Here is a 26,145-nt window from a genome sequence, read left to right as displayed (position 1 = left end):
CCCCTGTTCATTCTGCCTGAGGACTACAATGGTTCCCCCATCGATAAGCACGTCCCCTGTGCAACATCAAAGGCCCTCCCTGATTTATCAATAAGAAGCCTTCCTTCCCACATTTTCCTGTAACTTGCTTAGCATTTACACCATTGATTTTCCAATAAGCACCCATACCCTGCGGTGGCTGGCCAGGCCGAGGCTCTGTGAGATGGCTCAGACTCACACAGACAGCCCTCCTGAAGGACAATGGGAGATGGGGGGGGGGGGGGTGTAGTGGCTTTTTGGGGGGTTCATGAGGTGAATGAAGGGGGGGCTATTTTTATATTTAAAGGTATCCCCTCGGCTAGCAATGTTGGGGTCTAGGTGTAGATGGATGGGGGTGTTCTCAGCTGGGGCTGGGCCAGAGTTAATTCCCCTGGAGACCCTAGTTCTCCATGGTCCTCTGGAGGCCTGGCCCCCAGGCAGGTGATTGTGCATGCTTATAATCAGATGGATCCTTAGCCTTTAATTCCTCCCTGGCTTGGCCGGTAAATCCCACATAATGAAAGGGCCCATAAATAAAAACTTATCTCATTTTCCATCCCTGCAAAATGACAACCAGACCCACTCTCTGACAGGGTTCATTAGGAACTGGGCCCTTTCAATAGGCTCAGCCTTATCTGCTTTGTTAGGATGGGGGGAGGAGAACATAATGCTTTTTATGCCTCTAAGTCAGAGACAGGAGAAAAGAGGGTCTGGCATTTGACTTCTGTAGAAGAGGTGTGAGGATTGGTGGGAGGACTGCCCCCTATGTCCAGGCCTTGTGTAGTGTGTATGGACATGCTCCCTCCCTTTCTCCCAGAGTCCAGGAATCCATGCTTTTCTTCCCTCTGATTATCTCTTATTGTGAGTTGAGGCTTGTTTTGGCTGCTTATTGTTTGTCTCTCAGCCCAGTGGGCCCGGTGAGGGAGGGAGAGAGAGAGAGAGAGTGAGAGATGGAGGGAGAGAGGGGGGACAAGGACAGGGTTGGAAAGCACAGGCTATGGCAGGAATCCTGTTGTTTTCCTTTAGCAGCAGCTCAGATACCAATATGCAAAGGAAAAGTCCAAGTCATTTGCATAGTACAGTACCTAACCTTGGGCATTAATGTTAACATACTGTACTGCAGGTACTAACTACCTTTACTGGCATGATTCATCATTTTAATGTGTGGTTATTACAGCACAGAGACACTTTGCCCCATACTTCCCTCTTTGTCCTTCCAGCCTGTCTGTCCATCTCCCTCATTTGATGCCTTTGAAAGATTCCAGCTTTTCCTGCTCTAAACAGGTGTCGCTTAGCGAGCAGACCTCCTGAAGACAAACAGGGAGAAGCTTTGTATCAGCCCATCTGTGACTCTCCGACTCCAGACAATCCCATTGCACATCAGTAACCACCACAGGTTATTGAATTAGACCATCTTGATTTTAAAGAGCAATCCTGTTTTCTAGTAAGCAGTGGACACGCTGAGCTGGCTCAGGCCACGGCTCAGCCTCCATCACTGGCCAGGGGTCATCCTCCTCTCCTCTCCCACTCTAATTGCTTTAGACACATTACAAGGGCGTGATGCTAATAGATGCATAGTGCACACACATACAGTTATACAGTAGCTACATGCTAGCACTGCTGTTTAGACTCTGAGAGCCATAGAGGGATATTGGACAAAGAACTGGAGAAATGTAGTGAATGAGGGATGTAAAAGCAGTAGTTTAGGCTGGTGTGTTGTGTGTTTTTCCACCCCACTCCTCTGTGGGCTAGCTATGTGCCCCATGTAGCAGGCAGTGATGTGGGCACAGTGTTCGGGGCATGGTCAGGACAGGCAGTGATGTGGGCACAGTGTTCGGGGCATGGTCAGGACAGGCAGTGGAATCTGGAGGAGGGGCTGATGGAACAACAGATTACAGGAAAAGGTGTAAAGGAGATCCATGTTCAGACAGGATGGGTGCTCATCTCATTGCTACTTCTTCTCATTAGACAAATCATCCACTGGAAAGTTTGTTCCTTTTTTTGTAGTTAGCTGCAAAATATGATCCAGGTGTATTTTGTTTCATGAATAAATTAGTTATTTTATTTGTCTGTTAGACAAGGCATATATTTTTTAATTTTTTTAATCATTCGCTGTGGTTTTGTTTACCTCAGTCCATTTGGTTGAAATGTCTGCATAGCGCCTAGTGTTCGTTCTCTTATTAATGGAGAAGATAGTAAATTCAGACTGACCTGGTTACTATCCCCTCTCTCAATATGGCAGCCAGCTACAAATCATGTCTGTCTGGATCAAGTAATCCTCTTAATAAGCCTACTATCTTTCATTCTGAATGCAAAGCAACAGAGAGGTCATCAGTGTGGCTCTGTCTGTGTGGAGTACAAACAATGAGAGCAGGTGGACATGGGCTGACACAAAATGGTTGCCTACCTTCACTGTTTTCAGTGGAAGATCCTGCAACTACTACACCCGCCTTGCCTTCATTTCCGCTCAGATAATGCAGTTAAACATACAATATGGGGTTTCTTATCAAACCAATTATGTGCATTAATCACACCTGATTAGAATTCACTCCTCCAGTCGGGGCATACGGTCTTAACGGTCATAATTAGAAAATCCAGTCAAAATGTGCATGTAAAAAGTGCATGCTAAAAGTGCATGCTAAAAGTGCATGCTAAAAGACTTGGCCCGTTGTTTGAGTAGCATAAGTGCATATAGGGGGGGGGGGGTATTTTCTATCATCTCTATCATTAATGAAGAGCGAGGCAGACATTATCAATCTCTCCAGTGTGGGCCAGCCCTCTCTAGTTAATATGGTAGGGGGTGGGGGTAGAGACACACTGTCTGATCACTACAATTTGCATCCCTAAGTAAATAAGTAAATAAATCAAGTGGCGGCAGCGAATGTGCTAATCACCTGGGACATGGCGGCTGGGCTGAGCATAGTGCCGGGAAACTTTGCTCATGTAATATTCAGTACTGGCTGGGTTAAAGGGCAGGCCAGAGTTATTGGTTTCAGCCCGGTCGCCCCCCTTTAATCAATGCTGCCTGCATCCCTTTAATACAATTATTAGCTCAGCAGTATCTCGCGCTATCATTTTATCTCCTCGCCACTCTAAATTGCGGCCTGTGTATTGCTGGGCCACTGGTGCTCAGGGCATGGCCAGCTCCTGAAAGCACAGCTCCCATTTATTCTTTCAGAGGCAGAGGATGGCTGGAGTGTTTGAAGCCAGGCTGACCGAGGAGGTGGATGCCAGATCTAAACACAGCTGCATTTCAGACCCAACCCAGATGGTGTATTTTGGGCTTTACTGAAAACATTGCCTTTTTTCCTCTCCTCCTCTTTGAGAGAGTGTGTATGCGAGGATACAAGTAATTACCTGCGTTGCATACTGCTTTGTGTGCACTCAACGAGAGAGGAGTGGGTGATGTGTTTTTCTATGCATGATTTCTCTTATTTCAGTAGGAAGGGAGAGGGCTGTAAAATGGCTGTGAAGTTATCAGCAGTACCCTTCACTTTTTCTCTAGTTATGTAAATGTATCATGTCCTGATGGGTGGTTTCTCTGTGTCTAATTATCGCACAGTGAATCTATTTTATCCATTAAGTTAGGCCTGTTTCTCCCTCTTTCTGACTGGAAGTTAATTAAAAACGGATGTAGGATTTGGAGAATGTAAGATTAGGGGTGTTGTTTGGAAGGTGAAGATAAAAGATGGTAACTTCCTGAAATGGCAGGAAGATGAATCGTGGGACGACTTATTAGTGCTCGTCTCAGGTATTGTGTTTAAGTACCTAATCTAACATAATGAGCCCTCTGTCATTTACCTAATTAGATCTCACACTTTTGGCTCTCACCCGATGCACTATACATTAAATGTGTTCTTCTCGCCTGGGTTCTATAGATAGATGTTCCTTTGAAGGTGCTTTTTATCCCCCTTTACGTGATGAGAGCATTAGGGGAAAATATGGAAGTACTTAGGATGAGAACAATGCTATGGGTTATGATTATGAAAGGAGTTCGTACAAGCTCAGGGAGAGAGAGTGCATATGTGTGTGTGCTTGTTGATAACCATGGCCCTTTATATATGCATTACCATTAGAGTCTCTTACCAATCTCTCTCTCTCTCTCCTCTCTCTGTGTCTTCAGGCCTGGATGCGATGAACACCTCATGTAGGCATCAGCATGGACAGCTGTGAGTCTCCCGTGGTTTCTGGGACAGACGATGGGCTCGGCTCCTCCACCACCTCCCAGCAACAGCAGCAGCAGCATTACCCTCTGCAGACCTGGAACGATCACTCTAACTCGCAGGTCCCTCCCAGCAGCCAGCCCTCTTCCCTGGAGCCCCTGTCTCTCTCTGCACCCTACCCCTCTGTGAGAGAGCCACAGCAGCAGCAGCATCCAACCCGGACCCCACCCCTGGCCCACAGCGACAGCTCCGCCTCAGGCCAGCTGCACCCCAGAAGAGAGGAGCTCAACGAGGAGCAGGAGGGAGTGAGCTGCGGAGAGGAAGAAGAAGAATTGGAGGACTTGGATGAGATGGAGATCGACAGCTGTTTCCCAAGTCTGCAGCCCTTCCCCGGAGTACCCATAGCTCCTGGAGGAGGGGGCATGCCCACGCTGCTACGCCAGCAGCCCAACCGACGAAGGGGTGTGGCGGAGAGCGGGAGTGAGGAAGGAGAGGAGGAGGAAGAAGAGGAGAACAGTGATGTGGAGAACCTGGCTGGAGAGATAGTCTACCAGCCGGATGGCTCAGCCTACATTGTTGAAAGTCTCAGCCAGCTGATCCAAAGTGGAGGGGGTGCTGTGCCCGGCCTGCTCCCCACAAACTCTCTCCCGTGGCGGGGAAGCCGGGGAACCTGCTGGGACCTCATCCTCGGTGTACCCTCAGATCATCAACACGTTCCACATAGCCTCGTCGTTCGGGAAGTGGTTTGGTTCCTCAGACCAAGGTTTCCCCAATACCTCCACCCTGGCAGGCCTCAGTCCTGTCCTGCACAGTTTCCGCGTCTTCGATGTGCGGCACAAAAGCAACAAGGATTACCTGAACAGCGACGGGTCTGCCAAGAAGTCCTGCGTATCCAAAGATGTTCCCAACAACGTGGATTTCTCCAAATTTGATGGGCTGGCCCTCTATGGCAAGGGAAAGCCCATCCTCATGTGTTTTCTCTGCAAACTGTCCTTCGGCTACCCGCGGTCTTTCGCCACTCATGCTGTCCACGACCACCGCATGACCCTATGTGAGGACGAGAGGCGGCTGCTGGGGGACAATAAGGCGTCTGCCATCATCCAGGGCATCGGGAAGGACAAAGAGCCCCTCATTAGCTTCCTGGAACCAAAAAACAAGAGCTCTCCTGTGCCGGCGCCCCCCACCATGGTCCCCATGAACTCTGGCCAGAGCTTCTACGGCACTTTCAGTGGGGTCCACCTGGAGGCAGGGAGCAGCAGTGGGGGCAGCGAGGCCCTCCTGAATAAAGACTTTGACTCCTCTGGCCTCCAGCAGCAGCAAGGCTCCCTCCTCGCTCTGGGGGGGCTGGGCAACCCCAAAGCACCTGCTCTTACCTCAACCCCAGGCCCTGCCAAAGACTCCAACGCCCTGCCCAAGCAGGGAGGGAGAACAGAGGGGCCTGCTGGGAAAGAGGGGATCCGCAGGCGGGAGCACGGGGACAAGGAGGGGCGAGAAGGCAAGGTACGCTTGGCTAGCCAGGAGGGGGGCTCGGAAGAAGAGGAGGAACTGTTATTAGAGGAAGAGGAAGACGAGGTGGAGGAAGAAGGAACTCCGCTGGCCTGTGTTGGTAACAGTAGCTGTGGTGGTGGAAAAGGGGGGGAACCGGCTGTATCAAACCAAAGCATTTCCAAATCTCCTTTATTGATGCCTAGTAGCGCTCTCCAGCCTACTGCCTGCCCATCTGCAGCCAGCCCCACGCTCAACAGCAAAGCCCCAGCTTCCACTTCTTCTTCCTTTGTCAGGGAAGAGGGCTCGGCGGCAGACGGTGGGGGGAGGACCTCGGAGCTCCCTCTGAGCTTTAACTGCCAGGGGCCCACTGTCCCCATGGCGATGGCAGCTGCAGCCAGCAGAGGGAGCGAGGACGTCACAGCGGGCACCTCCTCACCTCTGGCCTCCAATGCCTCCGCCGACGAAAGTGCCAATCGAGATAGTGCCACAGCTCCTGAACCAAATGATTGCCCGGCAGAGGGAGAAGATGACAGCGGAGCCCTTCTGCACCATCACCACCTACACCATCACCACCACCACCTCCACCCCTCAGCCCACACCCACTCTCACCCACACCCCCACCCAGGGGGGTCCTGTGAAATGGGCGGTGGCGGTGAGTGCCCTCAGAACCACGGGCCTGGAGGAAGTGGGGTGGAATGCCCCAAATGCGACACCGTCCTGGGCTCCTCGCGGTCCCTGGGCGGGCACATGACCATGATGCACTCGCGCAACTCGTGCAAGACACTCAAGTGTCCCAAGTGCAACTGGCATTACAAGTACCAGCAGACCCTGGAGGCCCACATGAAGGAGAAGCACCCAGACTCCGGTGGCTCCTGTGTGTACTGCAGCAGTGGCCAGAGCCACCCGCGTCTGGCCCGTGGAGAGAGCTACACCTGCGGATACAAGCCCTTCCGCTGCGAGGTCAGTACTTCAACCTAGTCAGTTGAAGATCCAACCTAGTCAGTTGAAGTACTGACCTCAGCCTAATGACTAGTATACTGACAGGTGGTAGGACTTTGAATAGAACTTTAGCACAATGTGAAATATGTTGATATGTTGACATGTTGACTGATATGACATATCAATCAACACGTCATGATATGATTTATATTTCATGGACAATAAGTTAGAGGCAACTAAGATTTCCACTTTACAACATGAGCAAAAATGAACATCCGTTCTCTATTTTCTAGGTGTGTAACTACTCGACCACCACCAAGGGCAACCTGAGCATCCACATGCAGTCGGACAAGCATCTGAACAACATGCAGACCCTGCAGAACGGAGGCTCCATCCCTCCGCCGAGCAGCAGGTGTTTGGCCAGCACCCTGGAGGGGTCGGAGTGGTGACCGTGCCCTCTGTGACCCAGGCCAGCACCCACCACCCGCCCCACCACCACCACCCCACCCAGTCCTCCACTCACATGACGGGGCCCTGCGGTTCCCCCTCGCCCACCAAGCCAAAAAGCAAGCCCACGTGGCGTTGCGAGGTATGCGACTACGAGACCAACGTGGCGCGGAATCTACGCATCCACATGACCAGCGAGAAGCACATGCACAACATGATGCTGCTGCAACAGAATGTGACCCAGATGCAGCATGGTCGGCTGGGCCTGGGGGCCATGCCCTCTCCCTCCGAGGCCGAGCTCTACCAGTACTACCTGACCCAGAACATGAGCCTGCCTCCAGGCCTCAAGATGGACCCGGCTGGAGCTGAGGCCCAGTTCCTGTTGGGAGGCTTCCACCTGGACCCCAACATGGCCGCCTTGGCCCCCCAACTAGGTGAGCTCTCTCAGTCTGCCTCTGCAACAGTGGAACAGTGGGAGCCATTCTGGCTCTTCCCTCAGTACTGCCTCAGGTCACCACAGAGAAGGCAGACTGCAGTTCAGTACGAGTTCACAAGGGGTGGGATCGCTCTCACTGCTGCCAGCTGTTTATTTTTAAACATGAAACACACAGTTATAAACAGTATGTGACTAAATGGAAGATTCAGCTTTGATTAAACAAAAGAATGTTTGACTTTTTAACCCATTTAGACATAGGCTAATTGTGTTCATTTATTTACTGAATGTGTGTAGCGTGGCCAGTAAATGAATGCATGAATGGTAAGTCATTTTATATTTACATTCAATGATTTATAGTTTAGTTATCCCCATGAGAAATAGCAGAGCAGCCTTTTCTCTGAACCAACATGCAGGCAAGGGTTAACCAGGGAACACATTAGCCCTCCCTCCCTCTCACACACACTGTATACACACAATCCTATCTTTCATGTTGGCAGCTCTCTTTTTCTTTCTGTTTCTGTTGCCCGGAGGTACACCTGCCCTACTGAACTTAACATCATTCACCCTCTTTCCAAGCAAAGAGCCCCATTGAGAGATCAAGATAAAAGGGGGGAGGTAAAACAACGCCAGTGTATAAAACACAAGGTTTCTAGAGGGTGGACCTGACTCACAACAGTCCCTTTCTGTCTTAGTGGAACAGACGACTTGTTAGTTGTTACCATATGACCGTTTCTCTCTCACCAATGTGCCAGGCACAATGACTTCCATGCCTTGTTCTGTCTCTAGTTGGAGCTGAATCGATATCTTCCCAGGAAAAGACAGGATCCTCTCCAGACTGTGGCCTTGGTATTAGGATAGGGTTTCACTCCGCCTCGGCTGAGAAGAGGGGACCTATAATGGCTAGTGAAGCTATTGGTGGAGCTTCAGTTAGGGACTTTTTGTGTTGATTTTAGAGAAAGCGGCCCCTGGTTAAAAAACGACCCAAGCCATTAGAGTTATGAAAGCTTTTCTGTCTCCATCAGTTAATAAGCGGTGCAGGTAGAACTTCTCTGAAAGCTCCTATATAGCCTCAAATATGCCCCCCAAACTCACACATCCACACTTCACTTCACTTCATTACAAACCTAGGAGTTTAGTTTACATTTCCCGTCTATGTCTCTCTATCTGGGTCACACTGACTGGGAAAGTCCCCCTGTGATACCTTGTTTTCCTCACAATAGGCAGTGTGAGAGGGGGAGGGAGGGAGAGAGAGAGAGCAGCTCAGTGAGCCTTCCTCTTGTTCTCCCATGTCCTCCAGGCCTCCGCTCCTCTGAACATCAGCGTTTTCATGTCATTATTTCCAAACTGCCACTGAACTCCGCCACTGGAGCTCTCTTTTTTCCCCCAACGTTGTAATTGCAGCTATAAATTTTATCTTGGTCAAAGAAGGGAGGAGTAGAGGGCCCAGTATGGGTAATTCAGCGGCATAGCTGAGTGTTTGGCGTGCCAGTTACAACCCCACAGTTTGTACAGACTTGTCTCCAACTGTCGCCGGTTCAAAGACACGAACAAGAATTGATTGCTGTGACTAATTTTTTATCCCCTCTCTTGCCATCTGGTTCATTTTCCTGTGAGGGAACGTTTAATAAGCATGTTACACGGAGGCAATGATGAGGCATTACTCTCAGCCCTAAAACGACCACCGTGTTACACGGAGGCAATGATGAGGCATTACTCTCAGCCCTAAAACGACCACTGTGTTACACGGAGGCAATGACGAGGCATTACTCTCAGCCCTAAAACGACCACCGTGTTACACGGAGGCAATGATGAGGCATTACTCTCAGCCCTAAAACGACCACCGTGTTACACGGAGGCAATGACGAGGCATTACTCTCAGCCCTAAAACGACCACCGTGTTACACGGAGGCAATGACGAGGCATTACTCTCAGCCCTAAAACGACCACCGTGTTACACGGAGGCAATGACGAGGCATTACTCTCAGCCCTAAACGACCACCGTGTTACACGGAGGCAGGCCAGCCCTAAAACGACCACCGTGTTACACGGAGGCAATGATGAGGCATTACTCTCAGCCCTAAAACGACCACTGTGTTACACGGAGGCAATGACGAGGCATTACTCTCAGCCCTAAAACGACCACCGTGTCATCCCGAGCCACACACATTTTGATTGACTGTACACACTGATACACTCCATCACACACACACACCACTCTGCTGTCATATCTCTGTCTGTGCAGCTCGAGGACAGATAGTATCCGTCTGTACCTCCCTCCCTTTGGTCCTCTTTTCCACTGTGTATTTCTGACTTTTGAGGACATTGTTAGACAGAGAGGGAGATGACAAATCCTGACCTCACATGATCTCACCCTCCTGGTAATCCTTATCCCCAGGACTGAGCTGCTGCAGATACAGAGAATGGGGGGGTCTTAGCTATTGTGTGCTCTACTTTGTTGTCCAATATACTGCCTGAATGCTGCAGCATCTTAGGTAGAGCTCTCTGAAAATCTAGCAAAGCTGGTCCACCACTAATCTTTTGGAAGTTCCAGCAAGCCCTGTAGAGACACGTTAATATATTCACAGCCTGGACTTGGACTCTGCTTATGTTAAAGACTAGAGTTTCCAAGATTTCCCAATGATGTGTGTTTATCTCAAGCCTTTTAATGTTTTTTGAAAGTGAAAATATTTCCACAGTGTCCTGCCTCCCTTTCCCTAAACATTGATACGGACTGACAACGTTTCAGTCAAAATATTCTAGGTTATATTTAACAGAGGCCTGCTTACATCTAAAACACATGTAGGGACCGCAGACTGAACCTATTCTCACACAGCCGTGAAGGCAGAGGTAATCACTGTGTCTGTGTCGGAGCATGGAGTCTACAGTGGAAAAGAGTGCGAGAGCCGCACGGGAATGAGAGAATAAAGATGAGGAAAGGAGAGGAAGAGATAGGGGTAGTAACTAGTGAGGTGACTGAGAGAGAGAGAGAGAGAGAAGGGGGGCCCTGGCTGGAGAGGTGGATCTGTGAGTGATTTCAGAGTGCTTCGCAGAGGTCTCCCCCTCCCGGCTATAAAAACTCAGGTAATGGAGAAAAGTCCGAGAGCAGGCTGCATACTGCAGCAATAAATAAAAAGAGGCTGCTGGAATTAATTTAGTGTAAAGCCAGGCAGGGTCAGCCGGTGCGCTCAGTCTGGGCAGTGATAGATTAAAGATCAGCGAGCAAAAAACTCCCCAGCCACTCTTACCTCATTTTTACCGCCTTTTCGTTTTTTCCCTCCTCCTCTTCAGACTGTAGATATGGTTGTTTCTGTTGTTGGATCTGGATGCTTGCATTGTTCTTTTACTTCCCCCCCTTCGCTCAGTACCAAGTAGGATTCATCTGGTAGGTGTCTGTATCGATTTAGCAGCTATGCGAAGTCGAAAAAGGCAGGAGAATCCAAAGGGAAAAGTGGATGTTTTGCATTATTATTCTGTGGACAAGGGCACTGGATTTGATTTACAGTAATGTATGCTTGGGAACTCTTTAGTTCTCTTGTAATGATAGAATAACTTTCTTTTTCTGCGGAGCTCACGGCCTCTGGAGTTGATTTAGTGCCGGGCCGTGAAAGTGCACCAGTCCAAACAGGACGACGTGTATATCCTTACTCTGGCAGTACAACGTTTCTGCACCCTGCGAAAAAGTCCAGACTTTCTTTCTCTCGGCTCAAAGGAAGGATAATCTTGATTTAATCAAATTAGGTACATAAATACACACATGCACATTATCCTCAGAGGGGTATTGGAACTAGAGAGCAAATCCACTTTGACTGTAGAGACAAACATGGCTCTTTGACTGCAGAGACAAACATGGCTCTTTGACTGCAGAGACAAACATGGCTCTTTGACTGCAGAGACAAACATGGCTCTTTGACTGCAGAGACAAACATGGCTCTTTGACTGCAGAGACAAACATGGCTCTTTGACTGCAGAGACAAACATGGCTCTTTGACTGCAGAGACAAACATGGCTCTTTGACTGCAGAGACAAACATGGCTCTTTGACTGCAGAGACAAACATGGCTCTTTGACTGCAGAGACAAACATGGCTCTTTGACTGCAGAGACAAACATGGCTCTTTGACTGAAGAGACAAACATGGCTCTTTGACTGCAGAGACAAACATGGCTCTTTGACTGCAGAAACAAACACGGCTCTTTGACTGCAGAGACAAACATGGCTCTTTGACTGCAGAGACAAACACGGCTCTTTGTTGAAAGTTGAACCGTACACCTTTCACTTTTCCAAGGACATTTTCCATTCTGAGGGAGGCTCAAAGAACTGAGAGCCCCTTTGGAAAACCCCATGCTTCCACCCCTCTAAGAAACTCTAAATAACTCCTGATGTCCAGAAAAGTACATGTAACACAAAGTGAAATAGAGTGATGGCTAGATAGGAATAATCCCTGAAAGCTGTACTTAGAATTCAAAGTTTGTGAAATTTGAAAATAACCAACTGACCATCTAAGCACTCTCTCTCTCTCTCTCTCTCTCTCTCACACACACACAATTTCTCTCTCTCTTCCCTCCTGTCCCTCTTTCTCTCTTTCCATCCCCGGTGCTCAGTAGGTGGGGAGATCCCCATGGACGTGCGGCTGGGTGGCGTTGGTGGTCAGTTGGTGTCTGAGGAGCTGATGACCCTGGGGGAGAGCTTGTCGCAGACCAGTGACCCCTCCCTCAAGCTGTTCCAGTGTGCCGTGTGCAACCGCTTTACCACCGACAACCTGGATGTGCTGGGCATGCACATGGGTGCTGAGCGCAGCCTGCCCGAGGAGGAGTGGCGCGCCGTGGTGGGCGACTCGCACCAGTGCAAGCTGTGCCGTTACACCACACAGCTGAAGGCCAACTTCCAGCTGCACTGCAAGACCGACAAGCATGTGCAGAAGTACCAGCTGGTGGCCCACATCAAGGAGGGGGGTAAGGGCAACGAGTGGCGCTTGAAGTGCGTGGCCATCGGCAACCCGGTGCACCTGAAGTGCAACGCCTGCGACTACTACACTAACAGCCTGGAGAAGCTACGCATGCATACCATCAACTCCCGCCACGAGGCCAGCCTCAAGCTTTACAAGGTACGTGCCTCATCTTCACCTCTCATCCTTCCTTTCACCCTACCGTTCTCCCCTTCCACCGTTCGTCCCTCTTCTCTTCTTCCTTCCTAACGTTACATTCCTCCACGGTACTCCACTGCAGACCTCTGGATTCTGCTCCGCTGCTAGTCTCTTCCACCGGTCATGAATGATGGCCCTGTTGTCTAACCCTTCTGTTCACAGGGCCCATAGAGAGGAGTGGGGGGGGGGGCTAGAACATGGCAGGTGGATCCGGGTAAGGAGGATAAGGGGTAAAATCACTAGGAGAGGGATGAAGAAGTGTGAGGAGACAGAGGTTTGGTGTTAATACTCCTCGGGGCGGGAAAGGCAGAATCGTTCTCGACAGCCGTATTGATTTTCTCTGGACTTGGAGCTTCACCTTCTCCTCTAATCATTCCATAATAGCCAATGGATGAACACTCTCTGAACAAATGGCCATAAATCTAACAGGCCTGATTCCACTTAGGCACCTATCCTGTGTGTCTGCGGCTAGGCTAGGGCTACTCTGTGTTTAACCCAACCTGGCATGGCTACATAGACGGCTAACACAATCACACACACACACTAAGACGTAAACAAACACATACCATTCACCCACGCATTCACACACCCACACAACTGTAGCTCATCACACTGCTCTGTCCCCAAACACACTGTGCCTTTATTTACACAAAGACTCCACTCCATTCTCAAGTGTTAGGCTATTGGAAAGTAAATGGGCAAAACAAACAATATGTTCTATTGGTTTTATACGAGCTTAACTCTTATTTTCTGTCTTTTTGCAGTATAACTGCTCTTGGCAAATAGTGTAATATAGGAGGGTGAAAAAGGAGGAGACATTATTGTGTTTTTAATCACATTAAAAGCTAGGATAGAATAGACCAATTGAGAACCCTCTCCAAACGCCTGTCTCTCTGGCCCTACTGAAAGCCCCCTGCTTTATGAATGGTTCCTGGGATCCACTGATGTTTTTATTGCAGGTTTCCTGTCTGAAAGGCCTTTGTAGTGAGAGATCCTACAGTAACTGAGACAAATGTTTTTTCAACACTTAGGGGAGGTGTGAGGCTCTGCTCCCAGGTCGACCATTAGGAGGGCCGGAGGGAGCAGGCTGTGTTGACGTTCGATCAGGGTAGGGTAGGGCCCCGGCCGCCGTCCCAGCAGCCTCTGGGCCTGGAGAGAGACAGAGAGCAAGGTTATAGTGGAGCCGGACTGGAGCGGTGTCTCCACCACTCATGCCCAGACACGTAGCCAGGATATTTACAAATACCACACTGATTAAAATATGTAACACAATCTGTAGGACACGCTGGGCCTGGCCTGTGGAGGCAGAGAGACTGAGAGTGTTTTCCTAGTGCCCCAGGCTGGGTTCATCCTCACTGGGCAGGGCTGGGGTAACGCTAGGTGTTCTCTGTGCCACTGAAACAGACAGGGCACTCTGCCCACATGCCAGTGGCACTGTCTCACACTTGACCGAAATAGATGGGCCCTGACATCCTGCACTCACACCTAAGGTGGAAAATAATGTTTTGTCTGAAAGGAGAGTGAAGAGTTTATATTACATTGTCTGTCTGCCTGCCTTCCACTTTATCATGTGCCAAAATGGTGAAAGGAACAGACAGTTTTTTTCCTTCCCTTAACTTTGCTTTACTGTAGAAAGTTGACATACTGTATATGGTAATACGACTGGGGAGGATTAAATATGTACAGTGCCTTGCAAAAGTATTCATCCCCCTTGGGGTTTGTCCTATTTTGTTGCATTACAACCTGTAATTTAAATAGATTTTTTATTTGGATTTCATGTAATGGACATACACAAAATAGTCCAAATTGGTGAAGTGAAATTTTAAAGAAATGTCAAAAAGAAAAGAAAAGAAAAGTGGTGTGTGTATATGTATTCACCCCCTTTACTATGAAGCCCCTAAATAAGATCTGGTGCAACCAGTTACCTTCAGAAATCACAAAATTAGTTAAATAAAGTCCACCTGTGAGCAATCTAAGTGTCACATGATCTGTCACACGATCTCAGTATATATACGCCTGTTCTGAAAGGCCCCAGAGTCTGCAACACGACTAAGCAAGAGGCACCACCAAGCAAGCGGCACCATGAAGACCAAGGAGCTCTCCAAACAGGTCAGGGACAAAGTTGTGGACGACTACAGTTCAGGGTTGGGTTATAAAAAAAATATGCGAAACTTTGAACAGCCCATGGAGCACCATTTAAATCCATTATTAAAAAAATGTAAAGAATATGGCACCACAACAAACCTGCCAAGAGAGGGCTGCCCAACAAAACTCACAGACCAAGCAAGGAGGGCATTAATCAGAGGCAACAAAAACACCAAAGATAATCCTGAAGGAGCTGCAAAGCTCCACAGCGGAGATTGGAGTATCTGTCCATAGGACCACTTTAAGCCGTACACTCCACAGAGCTGGGCTTTATGGAAGAGTGGCCAGAAAAAAGCAACTAATAAAGAAAACAAGAAGCAAACACATTTCGTGTTCACCTAAAGGCATGTGGGAGACTCCCCAAACATATGAAAGAAGGTTCTCTGGTCAGATGAGACTAAAATTGAGTTTTTTGGCCATCAAGGAAAATGCTATGTCTGGCGTAAACACAACACCTCTCATCACCCCGAGAATATCATCCCCACAGTGAAGCGTTGTGGTGGCAGCATCAAGCTGTGGGGATGTTTTCATTGGCAGGGACTGGGAAACTGGTCAGAATTGAAGGAATGATGGATGGTGCTAAATACAGGGAAATTCTTGAGGGAAACCTGTTTGTCTTCCAGAGATTTGAGACTGGGATGGAGGTTAACCTTCCAGCAGGACAATGACCCTAAGCATACTGCTAAAGCAACACTTGAGTGGTTTAAGGGAAACATTTAAATGTCTTGGAATGGCCTAGTCAAAGCACAGACCTCAATCCAATTGAGAATCTCTGGTATGACTTAAAGATTGCTGTAAACCAGCGGAACCCATCCAACTTGAAGGAGCTGGAGCAGTTTTGCCTTGAAGAATGGGCAAAAATCCCAGTGGCTAGATGTGCCAAGCTTATAGAGACATACCCCAAGAGACTTGCAGCTGTAATTGCTGCAAAAGGATGCTCTACAAAGTATTGACTTTGAGGGGGTGAATTGTTATGCATGCTCTAGGTTTCAGTCTTTTTGTCTTATTTCTTTTTTGTTTCACAGAAGAAAAAAAGTATTTCGCATCTTCTAAGTGTTAGGCATATTGTGTAAATCAAATTATACAAACCCTCCAAAAAATATTTTAATTCCAGGTTGTAAAGCAACAAAATAGAACAAGTTCCAAGGGGGTGATTACTTTCGCAAGCCACTGTACAACACAATCTCACCCCCGGAACACAGAGCCCTGCTGGCCCTCACTAAACAGGCAGCTCCCATCACTCCAGACATGTGTAGTGGCGAAAAAATATGTTCACAAATTGACAATAATTATTACTGCATTTCACGACCCACAAATGTGATTAGTGGATGATAAGTAAATGGTTCTGAGGCCTAGCACACTGCAGCACAGGTTGGCTCCCCACTTGACAATGTCACAGCCCTTGTGACGTGTTAGATTTCCAGTCCTTGTAGAGTAGAATGAATGACAACCAGACAGGCAGGCAGAACCCCACAGCACAGCAGGCCCTTGAGCTCAGCCACAGCCTCAGCCTTCGGCTCAGCCTGGCAGATTATGCAAGGATGAAGAAAGGGAAAAAATAAAAATAATTTATTCCTCCCAAAAGAAATGTGAAGCGAATAGCAGCATTTTATTTTAACCTTTTTGGGGAGAAAATAAATCATCAAGTCAGCATAAACAGGCCGTAAGATGTGGGAGATCCTTGGGACACTTCACCCAAATCAAAACTGGTTTGCATTAAACAGGCCCTTTGTGTCCACGGCTCCGTATAAATTGGAGCCTGTAATTACTGGAATTAAAAAGGAAGGTTTAAACTGAGGGCTAAGCTGGACGGGATAATTTGAGAGTCTGTGGTATGTGGCCCATATTAGGGCTTTCTAAAAATATCCCCCCCACCACCCCACGTATTGGAATGTTCCGAAAGGCCACGGAAAACTTGAGCGATGCGTCCTCACCGCACGGACCACCACGCAGTGGGGGTGATGCTGCAGCCTCTTCCTGTCTCCCTTGCGCTGGGTTTGAAGACACTCAATCAGGAGCCCCACTCTGGCTGCAGTTGACACACCCTCTGCTCTTAAATGAACTTTCACCTTCCCTTCACATCTCCCCACTCACTGTCGGCTTTGTAGTGGCGGTAGTGATGTCATGATGGTCACCCATAAGCTCAAGCAGATGGCCCTACACTACAATATGCAGGTCACCCCAAAGTTAAGCTCTCTTTTATTGGAAGCTTCAGCTCCCCCACTCTCCCTAGAGACACTCTGGCCTGGAGAAATCCACCTTCTACTCCTGATTTACAGTTATTCACAGTTACCTTATGGTAGTAGTAGTAACACATCCCTCCAAATGTCTCTGACAGAGACTCACACAGGTTTATTAAATGTTCTCAGTAGGCCTCAGGTGCTTGTCTGTAGGATGCGTAAGAGTGAAGGGGAGAGGAGCCTGGGAGCCGGCCAGCTCCCTCCCAGTCCCAGGCCTGAGCTGCTGTACTCTGCCTCACTCTGCTTCTGCCCACACCGGACGGGTGGAGCCTGGGCCGGCCAGGCCTCTGCTTCCAGGCAGGAGTTTGGGGAAAGGGGAGGAGCATGGAGGGCTAGCTGTTCTACCTTCCTTGTCTCGGAGGCCGGTGCGATCTGCGGTAATTGAGATTGATTGGATGTTATTTTTCCCCTTGCAAATGTAGTCCATTAGCTTGGCACATGCATAATCAGTTTAGAGCGCAGTTAGCTGAATGTAATCATGTTCCTCGGTGTCTGCTCGCACAAAATCCACTCCAGATGCCGCTTGGCCTCGGAAAGAGAGGAAGAAAGTGCCGTCACTATCACATGGGGAATCTTTAACCAAGAAAGCCCCGACACCCCTCCCTCTGTCCTGGCCCTGCTCTATTAAACACACAACTGTACAAACTCTCCCATAGACACACACACAACTGTACAAACCCTCCCATAGACACACACACAGCTGTTCAAACTCTCCCATAGAGACACACACACACACACACACACACACACACACACACACACACACACACACACACACACACACACACACACACACACACACACACACACACACACACACACACACACACACACACACACTGCCTCCCTTACACCTGAAAACAGGCCTTCAGAACAGATCACATGTTCTCAAGTCTTAGCTGCTAAGACTAACGCGTTGCTGACTGGGACCCAAGCCCGGCCCACTAACCAGCGCAAAGCATCTGTATCTTGGACGCCTCTCCTCTCCTTATTTTCCCCTCCAGTGCGATCCAACTGGATAACTGAGCGATTAGGAAAGAACATGTCTGAAAAAGCATAATAGGAGCAAAATGTGTGTAATGTAAATGAAGGGATTAGCTGCTACATGGAAATGCATTAAGGTGTTTCGGTGAGGATCCTACTCAGCACAGGCACTCTGGTCCTCTGCCCCAGATTACACACTGACCTGCCCCATTAATGATCATAATTATCAGGATTGATTCCAAATTCTCCTGACCATCAGAGGAGAGGGAAACCATCATCATCGTAACGAATAAGTAATGGTTTCACTCCAGAAAGGATTGTTTTTTATTATCAAATAAAAGTGGAGAGAGTAATTTGGAGTTAAAGTCACAGGGGAGCATTTAATCGCTGTTGGGATCCGATCCGTCATGGCCCATTCATCTGCCAGCCGATCAGCCCAACCTCAGCCCCATCAGGAGACAGACAGACAGACACTCACCACCACCACCAGACAGCAGTTAGAGGAGGGGAGGGGGGGACAGACAGAGAGCGAGCGCGAGGGGGGAGGGAGACGGAGAGAGGCTCGTTTAGACAGAGATACTCTGCTAATTATCATGGCTGGCCTGTGATTGTTCAGTAATAGTGCTCAGTGGGAAAGGTTGCAGCGGTTCCAGGAAGAGCTGGGATTTACTGGTACTACCGCTCTAATAAAGCGCTCGCTGCACATCCTGGGAGACAGCCCATTCCCCTGTACACACACGCACGCATGCACACACACACACACGCACGCACGCATGCACACACACACACGCACGCACGCACACACACACACTCCCCCTTTACAGCAATCACCTTTACAGAGGCTAGGGGGAATAGCTACATGCGTCTGTACAGATCACATTCGTTAGTACATAGTGCAGGTCATATGATATTGTGTAGCTCAGTACAAGTGGGTGGTAGCCGGTGTAATGTAAAGCTGAGGAAGTGTTTAAATTGTGTGTGGGGCCTCCTAACACTCCCTCAATCAACAAAGCAATGATCCAGAACCCCCTTCCCCTTCCCACTTCCCTCTGGCTATAGCCTGCCTGCAGGGTGGTGAACTCTGAGCTGCATTGCCTAAACAGGACCCAATCACTCCAGAGGGTGGGTGGGACCACAGTGCTCTCTCTGAGGAATAGAGCTCAGAGGATCAGTCTATGATTGGCTGTAGTTGCTGTCAGTCAGGCTGTGAGGGGTGTGGTATCAGAGAGGGAGGGTTCAGGACTCAGTGTTTGGCAGTGTGTTGGAATTTCACAAGTCCTCCAGCTCCCACCTCGGAGAAGGCCATGCGCTGACCCGTGGCCCAGCTGCTGCACTGCTGCTGCTGATTGGGAGTGCATCTGCCCCTCTGTGGGTGTTTTGAGGGCCAGCACACAGAGAGAGAGAGGGAGGGAGAGAGGCGCCCAAGAAGGGTAGGCCCAGCTTTATTTGAGCCTTTTTCACAAGCTGTTTACCTAGATTGACTAATAGAATGGCTAAATGGGCCCTGGCCTGTACTCCCTCCCTCCTCACTGTGTGTCTGGTTAGAGATAGGGACGTGTCCAGCACTGCGTCATGTCTCTGCAGGCCCACAGAGGGAGGGCCAGAGGGGGGAGGAGTGGGATGTTATGTTTCTGGTTCAGTCGGGAGTTGGAGTTCTTGGTTATTGTGTTAATGGTTGTTTGTTTTGACTTTAGTTTTTTTCTTTGGGCAGCCGGACAAGAGCAACTGAGCACACTCCTGCCGGTGTGCAAGGAAGCCGTTGATCCTATTATCTGTTGCCTGATCAGCAGAAAAGGCAGATTGGCGGCTGAAGGGGAGGGTTAAGGGAGGACTCAGGGAGAGGAGGACTAGAGCAGCTCAGTGTATACTAGAGGGGGAGTTGGTAGAGTTTTAGGAGGTATGTTTGGTGTTGTCAGTGTATACTAGAGGGGGGAATTAGTAGAGTTTTAGGAGGTATGTTTGGTGTTGTCAGTGTATACTAGAGGGGGGAATTAGTAGAGTTTTAGGAGGTATGTTTGGTGTTGTCAGTGTATACTAGAGGGGGAGTTAGTAGAGTTTTAGGAGGTATGTTTGGTGTTGTCAGTGTATACTAGAGGGGGAGTTAGTAGAGTTTTAGGAGGTATGTTTGGTGTTGTCAGTGTATACTAGAGGGGGAGTTAGTAGAGTTTTAGGAGGTATGTTTGGTGTTGTCAGTGTATACTAGAGGGGGAGTTAGTAGAGTTTTAGGAGGTATGTTTGGTGTTGTCAGTGTATACTAGAGGGGGAGTTAGTAGAGTTTTAGGAGGTATGTTTGGTGTTGTCAGTGTATACTAGAGGGGGAGTTAGTAGAGTTTTAGGAGGTATGTTTGGTGTTGTCAGTGTATACTAGAGGGGGGAATTAGTAGAGTTTTAGGAGGTATGTTTGGTGTTGTCAGTGTATACTAGAGGGGGAGTTAGTAGAGTTTTAGGAGGTATGTTTGGTGTTGTCAGTGTATACTAGAGGGGAGTTAGTAGAGTTTTAGGAGGTATGTTTGGTGTTGTCAGTGTATACTAGAGTGTATACTAGAGGGGAGTTAGTAGAGTTTTAGGAGGTATGTTTGGTGTTGTCAGTGTATACTAGAGGGGGAGTTAGTAGAGTTTTAGGAGGTATGTTTGGTGTTGTCAGTGTATACTAGAGGGGGGAATTAGTAGAGTTTTAGGAGGTATGTTTGGTGTTGTCAGTGTATACTAGAGGGGGGAATTAGTAGAGTTTTAGGAGGTATGTTTCGTGTTGTCAGTGTATACTAGAGGGGGAGTTAGTAGAGTTTTAGGAGGTATGTTTGGTGGTGTCAGTGTATACTAGAGGGGGAGTTAGTAGAGTTTTGGGAGGTATGTTTGGTGTTGTCAGTGTATACTAGAGGGGGAGTTAGTAGAGTTTTGGGAGGTATGTTTGGTGGTGTCAGTGTATACTAGAGGGGGAGTTAGTAGAGTTTTGGGAGGTATGTTTGGTGTTGTCAGTGTATACTAGAGGGGGAGTGAGTAGAGTTTTGGGAGGTATGTTTGGTGTTGTCAGTGTATACTAGAGAGGGAGTTAGTAGAGTTTTAGGAGGTATGTTTGGTGTTGTCAGTCTATACTAGAGGGGGAGTTAGTAGAGTTTTGGGAGGTATGTTTGGTGTTGTCAGTGTATACTAGAGGGGGAGTTAGTAGAGTTTTGGGAGGTATGTTTGGTGGTGTCAGTGTATACTAGAGGGGGAGTTTGTAGAGTTTTGGGAGGTATGTTTGGTGTTATAAGTCTATACTAGAGGGGGAGTTAGTAGAGTTTTAGGAGGTATGTTTTGTGTTGTCAGTGTATACTAGAGGGGGAGTTAGTAGAGTTTTGGGAGGTATGTTTGGTGGTGTCAGTCTATACTAGAGGGGGAGTTTGTAGAGTTTTGGGAGGTATGTTTTGTGTTGTCAGTGTATACTAGAGGGGGAGTTTGTAGAGTTTTGGGAGGTATGTTTGGTGTTATCAGTCTATACTAGAGGGGGAGTTAGTAGAGTTTTGGGAGGTATGTTTTGTGTTGTCAGTCTATACTAGAGGGGGAGTTTGTAGAGTTTTAGGAGGTATGTTTGGTGTCAGTGTACACTAGAGGGGGAGTTAGTAGAGTTTTGGCAGGTATGTTTTGTGTTGTCAGTCTATACTAGAGGGGGAGTTTGTAGAGTTTTAGGAGGTATGTTTGGTGTCAGTGTACACTAGAGGGGGAGTTAGTAGAGTTTTGGGAGGTATGTTTTGTGTTGTCAGTGTATACTAGAGGGGGGAGTTAGTAGAGTTTTGGGAGGTATGTTTTGTGTTGTCAGTCTACACTAGAGGGGGAGTTAGTAGAGTTTTGGGAGGTATGTTTTGTGTTGTCAGTGTATACTAGAGGGGGGAGTTAGTAGAGTTTTGGGAGGTATGTTTTGTGTTGTCAGTCTACACTAGAGGGGGAGTTAGTAGAGTTTTGGGAGGTATGTTTTGTGTTGTCAGTGTATACTAGAGGGGGAGTTAGTAGAGTTTTGGGAGGTATGTTTGGTGTTGTCAGTGTAGGACCTCGATCTACAGGTATAACCCTCCCTCCTCCTCCCTCCCTTCCACCTACAAACAGGACTTACTGACACCCCTATCACACCCCTATCACACACCAACACACCCACATCCCTCTCTTTTTCACTCTCCCTCTGTCTCATTATTTTTCATTTTTTTCCAGTCTGTTTCTCTCCTATCCCCTTCCATTCCTCTCCATTCTTTGTCTCCTGAAAATTAATAACAAGGCAAGTACCCGTCACCCACAAAACAAACCAATACAGATTGTAGGCCAGTGGGTGGTCTTGTATGGGGCTCTGCTCAAGGTTAAATATATTTAATCCAACCAGGCTGGAAAACTAAATATTCTCCCAAGCCAAATCCTCTTTCTGCACTCCCCAACACCGCCACCCCTCCTCATACTCCTCCCTCATCTCTTTCTCTATTCTTCCCTTAGTCTTCTCTCTCTTTATAGTTGCTCACTCTTCACTTTGGAGCAAGACATTTGTTGTTTATGCTCTAGTTAATATATTCACTCTTCACTTTGGAGCAAGACATTTGTTGTTTATGCTCTAGTTAATATATTCACTCTTCACTTTGGAGCAAGACATTTGTTGTTTATGCTCTAGTTAATGTATTCACTCTTCACTTTGGAGCAAGACATTTGTTGTTTATGCTCTAGTTAATGTATTCACTCTTCACTTTGGAGCAAGACATTTGTTGTTTATGCTCAAGTTAATTTATTCACTCATCAGGGTTTCATAAAACAGCTTATAAAGGATAAACACAGGGTCTCACCATAAAAATAGAGCAAACAAATCTAACTTTTCGAATGCTGCATTTCTCCTCTACTCCCCATGATGGACCAACCGTAAGACTGAGAGCTGCCGGCGGCAAGGTAGCCTAGTGGTTAGAGCTTTGGGCCAGTAACCGAAAGGTTGCAAGTTCAAATCCCTGAGCTGACAAGGTACAAATCTGTCGTTCTGCCCTTGAACAGGCAGTTAACCCACTGTTCCTAGGCCGTCATTGAAAAGAATAATTTGTTCTTAACTGACATGCCTAGTTAAATAAAGGTAAAACAAATGAACTTTTCAAGTTGATGAGAGGAGGAATTATTGAGAGCGCAATTACATCTTACAGAATCAACTTCCTGTGCCGAGCCTGACGAGAGGGTCTCTTTCTCTATCATCTAATCAGTGTTTTACCCTGCCACTGCCAGCCTCAATCTTGTAAAGATGATATTACAGACGTATCAGCCAAAGTCCTATCTCTACCCCCCCCGCCCACACCATTTCCCATCCCAGAGATAACAGGGAGATTGCATCCCCTTCCTTGTCTTCAAAAAGACCAGATAAGAGCCACATTTTATCAGCAGGCTCTATAATTTGGTGTTAACTTTGCACATATTTGCAAGTCAAAGTGCAGTGAAATGACAGGCCAGGTAGATGGTGTCTCTTTGTCTATCGTGGCCTCTCCTCTCCAGTCTCTCCTGGGGCCATCTGGCTGGCCAGTCCGTAGCCAGGACGACCAGGAAAGTAAGTGCAGTCGATGGGCAGGTAAATGCTGCCTTGATGAGGCCTGGACCGGAGCTCCTTGGGATCTGTGTGGCTCCTAAGCTGAGGGGATGGAGAGAGAGGCAGGCTGGCTTACCGGCTCACTGCCATCAATACATCAGTGGCTTAGCGACCAGATTAACAGCCTGCGAGTGGTCAGTGCCACAAAACTGCTCCACTCGCCTCTCTATTCAGTGGGGCTGTGGGGCAGGCAGGGGGGTGAGGGGGAGTAGGGAGAGGGGGATCTCAGTCATCAGGATGAGCACACAGGGACTCCTGTCTGTTTAGGTTTGGGCTGCCGAGGAGAGTCTGGGGACAGATAAATAACGGGAGTGCAATGGAAATGTGGACCTAGCGGTTTGAATTTCACTCCCATTACCTTGTAACGCCCTACTAGTGAGTTTAAATGGGTACTTGATGGGTTAAGTCTAATGCTGGTGGTATGCATTTTATTTGCTATATTAAAGGGATACTTCAGGATTTTGCATGCAGTTTGAAGGACGTTGCTAACTAGTGTTAGCACAAATGCTAAGTAGCGTTAGTGCAATGACTGGAAGTCTACTTTAACACCAGCATGCTACCAGCAAAGCCATAGACTTTGGTAACGGCGAGCATGCTAGTACAGTGGAGCAAAAAAGTATTTAGTCAGCCACCAATTGTGCATGTTCTCCCACTTAAAAAGATGACAGAGGCCTGTAATTTTCATCATAGGTACACTTCAATTTTTTATTTTTTTAAAATTTATTTCACCTTTATTTAACCAGGTAGGCAAGTTGAGAACAAGTTTTCATTTACAATTGCGACCTGGCCAAGATAAAGCAAAGCAGTTCGACACAAACAACGACACAGTTACACATGGAGTAAAACAAACATACAGTCAATAATACAGTATAAACAAGCCTATATACGATGTGAGCAAATGAGGTGAGAAGGGAGGTAAAGGCAAAAAAAAGGCCATGGTGGCAAAGTAAATACAAAATAGCAAGTAAAACACTGGAATGGTAGATTTTCAGTGGAAGAATGTGCAAAGTAGAAATAAAAATAATGGGGTGCAAAGGAGCAAAATAAATAAATTAAATACAGTAGGGAAAGAGGTAGTTGTTTGGGCTAAATTATAGGTGGGCTATGTAAAAAATGAGAAAAGAAATTCCAGAAAATCACATTGTAGGATTTTTAATGAATTTATTTGCAAATTATGGTTGAAAATAAGTATTTGGTCACCTACAAACAAGCAAGATTTCTGGCTCTCACAGACCTGTAACTTCTTTAAGAGGCTCCTCTGTCCTCCACTCGTTACCTGTATTAATGGCACCTGTCTGAACTTGTTATCAGTATAAAAGACACCTGTCTGCAAACTCAAACAGTCACACTCCAAACTCCACTATGGCCAAGACCAAAGAGATGTAAAGGACACCAGAAACAAAATTGTAGACCTGCACCAGGCTGGGAAAACTGAATCTGCAATAGGTAAGCAGCTTGGTTTGAAGAAATCAACTGGGGGAGCAATTATTAGGAAATGGAAGACATACAAGACCACTGATAATCTCCCTTGATCTGGGGCTCCACGCAAGATCTCACCCCATGGGGTCAAAATGATCACAAGAACGGTGAGCAAAAATCCCAGAACCACACGGGGGGACCTAGTGAATGACCTGCAGAGATCTGGGACCAAAGTAACAAAGCCTACCATCAGTAACACACTACTCCGCCAGGGACTCAATTCCTGCAGTGCCAGACGTGTACCCCTGCTTAAGCCAGTACATGTCCAGGCCCGTCTGAAGTTTGCTGGAGAGCATTTGGATGATCCAGAAGAGGATTGGGAGAATGTCATATGGTCAGATGAAACCAAAATAGAGGAGGAGGACAAAGAATGCTGAGTTGCATCCAAAGAACACCATACCTACTGTGAAGCATGGGGGTGGAAACATCATGCTTTGGGGCTATTTTTCTGCAAAGGGACCAGGACGACTGATCCGTGTAAAGGAAAGAATGAATGGGGCCATGTATCGTGAGATTTTGAGTGAAAACCTCCTTCCATCAGCAAGGGCATTGAAGATGAAACGTGGCTGGGTCTTTCAGCATGACAATGATCCCAAACACACCGCCCAGGCAACAAAGGAGTGGCTTCGTAAGAAGCATTTCAAGGTCCTGGAGTGGCCTAGCCAGTCTCCAGATCTCAACCCCATAGAACATTTTTAGAGGGAGTTGAAAGTCTGTGTTGCCCAGCAACAGCCCCAAAACATCACTGCTCTAGAGGAGATCTGCATGGAGGAATGGGCCAAAATAGCAGCAACAGTGTGTGAAAACCTTGTGAAGACTTACAGAAAACGTTTGACCTCTGTCATTGCCAACAAAGGGTATATAACAAAGTATTGAGATAAACTTTTGTTATTGACCAAATACTTATTTTCCACCATAATAAATAAATAATAAATACATTCATAAAAATCCTACAATGTGATTTTCTGGATTTCTTTTTCTCATTTTGTCTGTCATAGTTGAAGTGTACCTATGATGAAAATCACAGGCCTCTCTCATCTTTTTAAGTGGGAGAACTTGCACAATTGGTGGCTGACTAAATACTTTTTTGCCC

The 26,145-nt window shown here is 47.6% G+C and overlaps 1 protein-coding gene across 1 annotated transcript in view; it reads left to right on the top strand.

Moving 5' to 3' along the window:
- Window positions 1-26,145, top strand: part of LOC118394168 (zinc finger homeobox protein 3-like) — a 188,638-nt gene that overhangs the window by 57,991 nt on the left and 104,502 nt on the right. The window contains 5 exon segments of the mRNA XM_052462251.1: window positions 4,142-4,830; window positions 4,832-6,629; window positions 6,902-7,012; window positions 7,015-7,489; window positions 12,091-12,593. Of these exon segments, the coding sequence (XP_052318211.1) occupies window positions 4,178-4,830; window positions 4,832-6,629; window positions 6,902-7,012; window positions 7,015-7,489; window positions 12,091-12,593 (3,540 nt within the window). The 5' untranslated portion in view covers window positions 4,142-4,177.

The sequence above is a fragment of the Oncorhynchus keta genome, chromosome 14 (genome assembly GCF_023373465.1).
Source record: "Oncorhynchus keta strain PuntledgeMale-10-30-2019 chromosome 14, Oket_V2, whole genome shotgun sequence".
Classification (NCBI taxonomy): Eukaryota; Metazoa; Chordata; class Actinopteri; order Salmoniformes; family Salmonidae; genus Oncorhynchus; species Oncorhynchus keta.
Note: the sequence above shows the minus strand (reverse complement) of the source record. Positions and strands in the feature narration are given on the sequence as shown.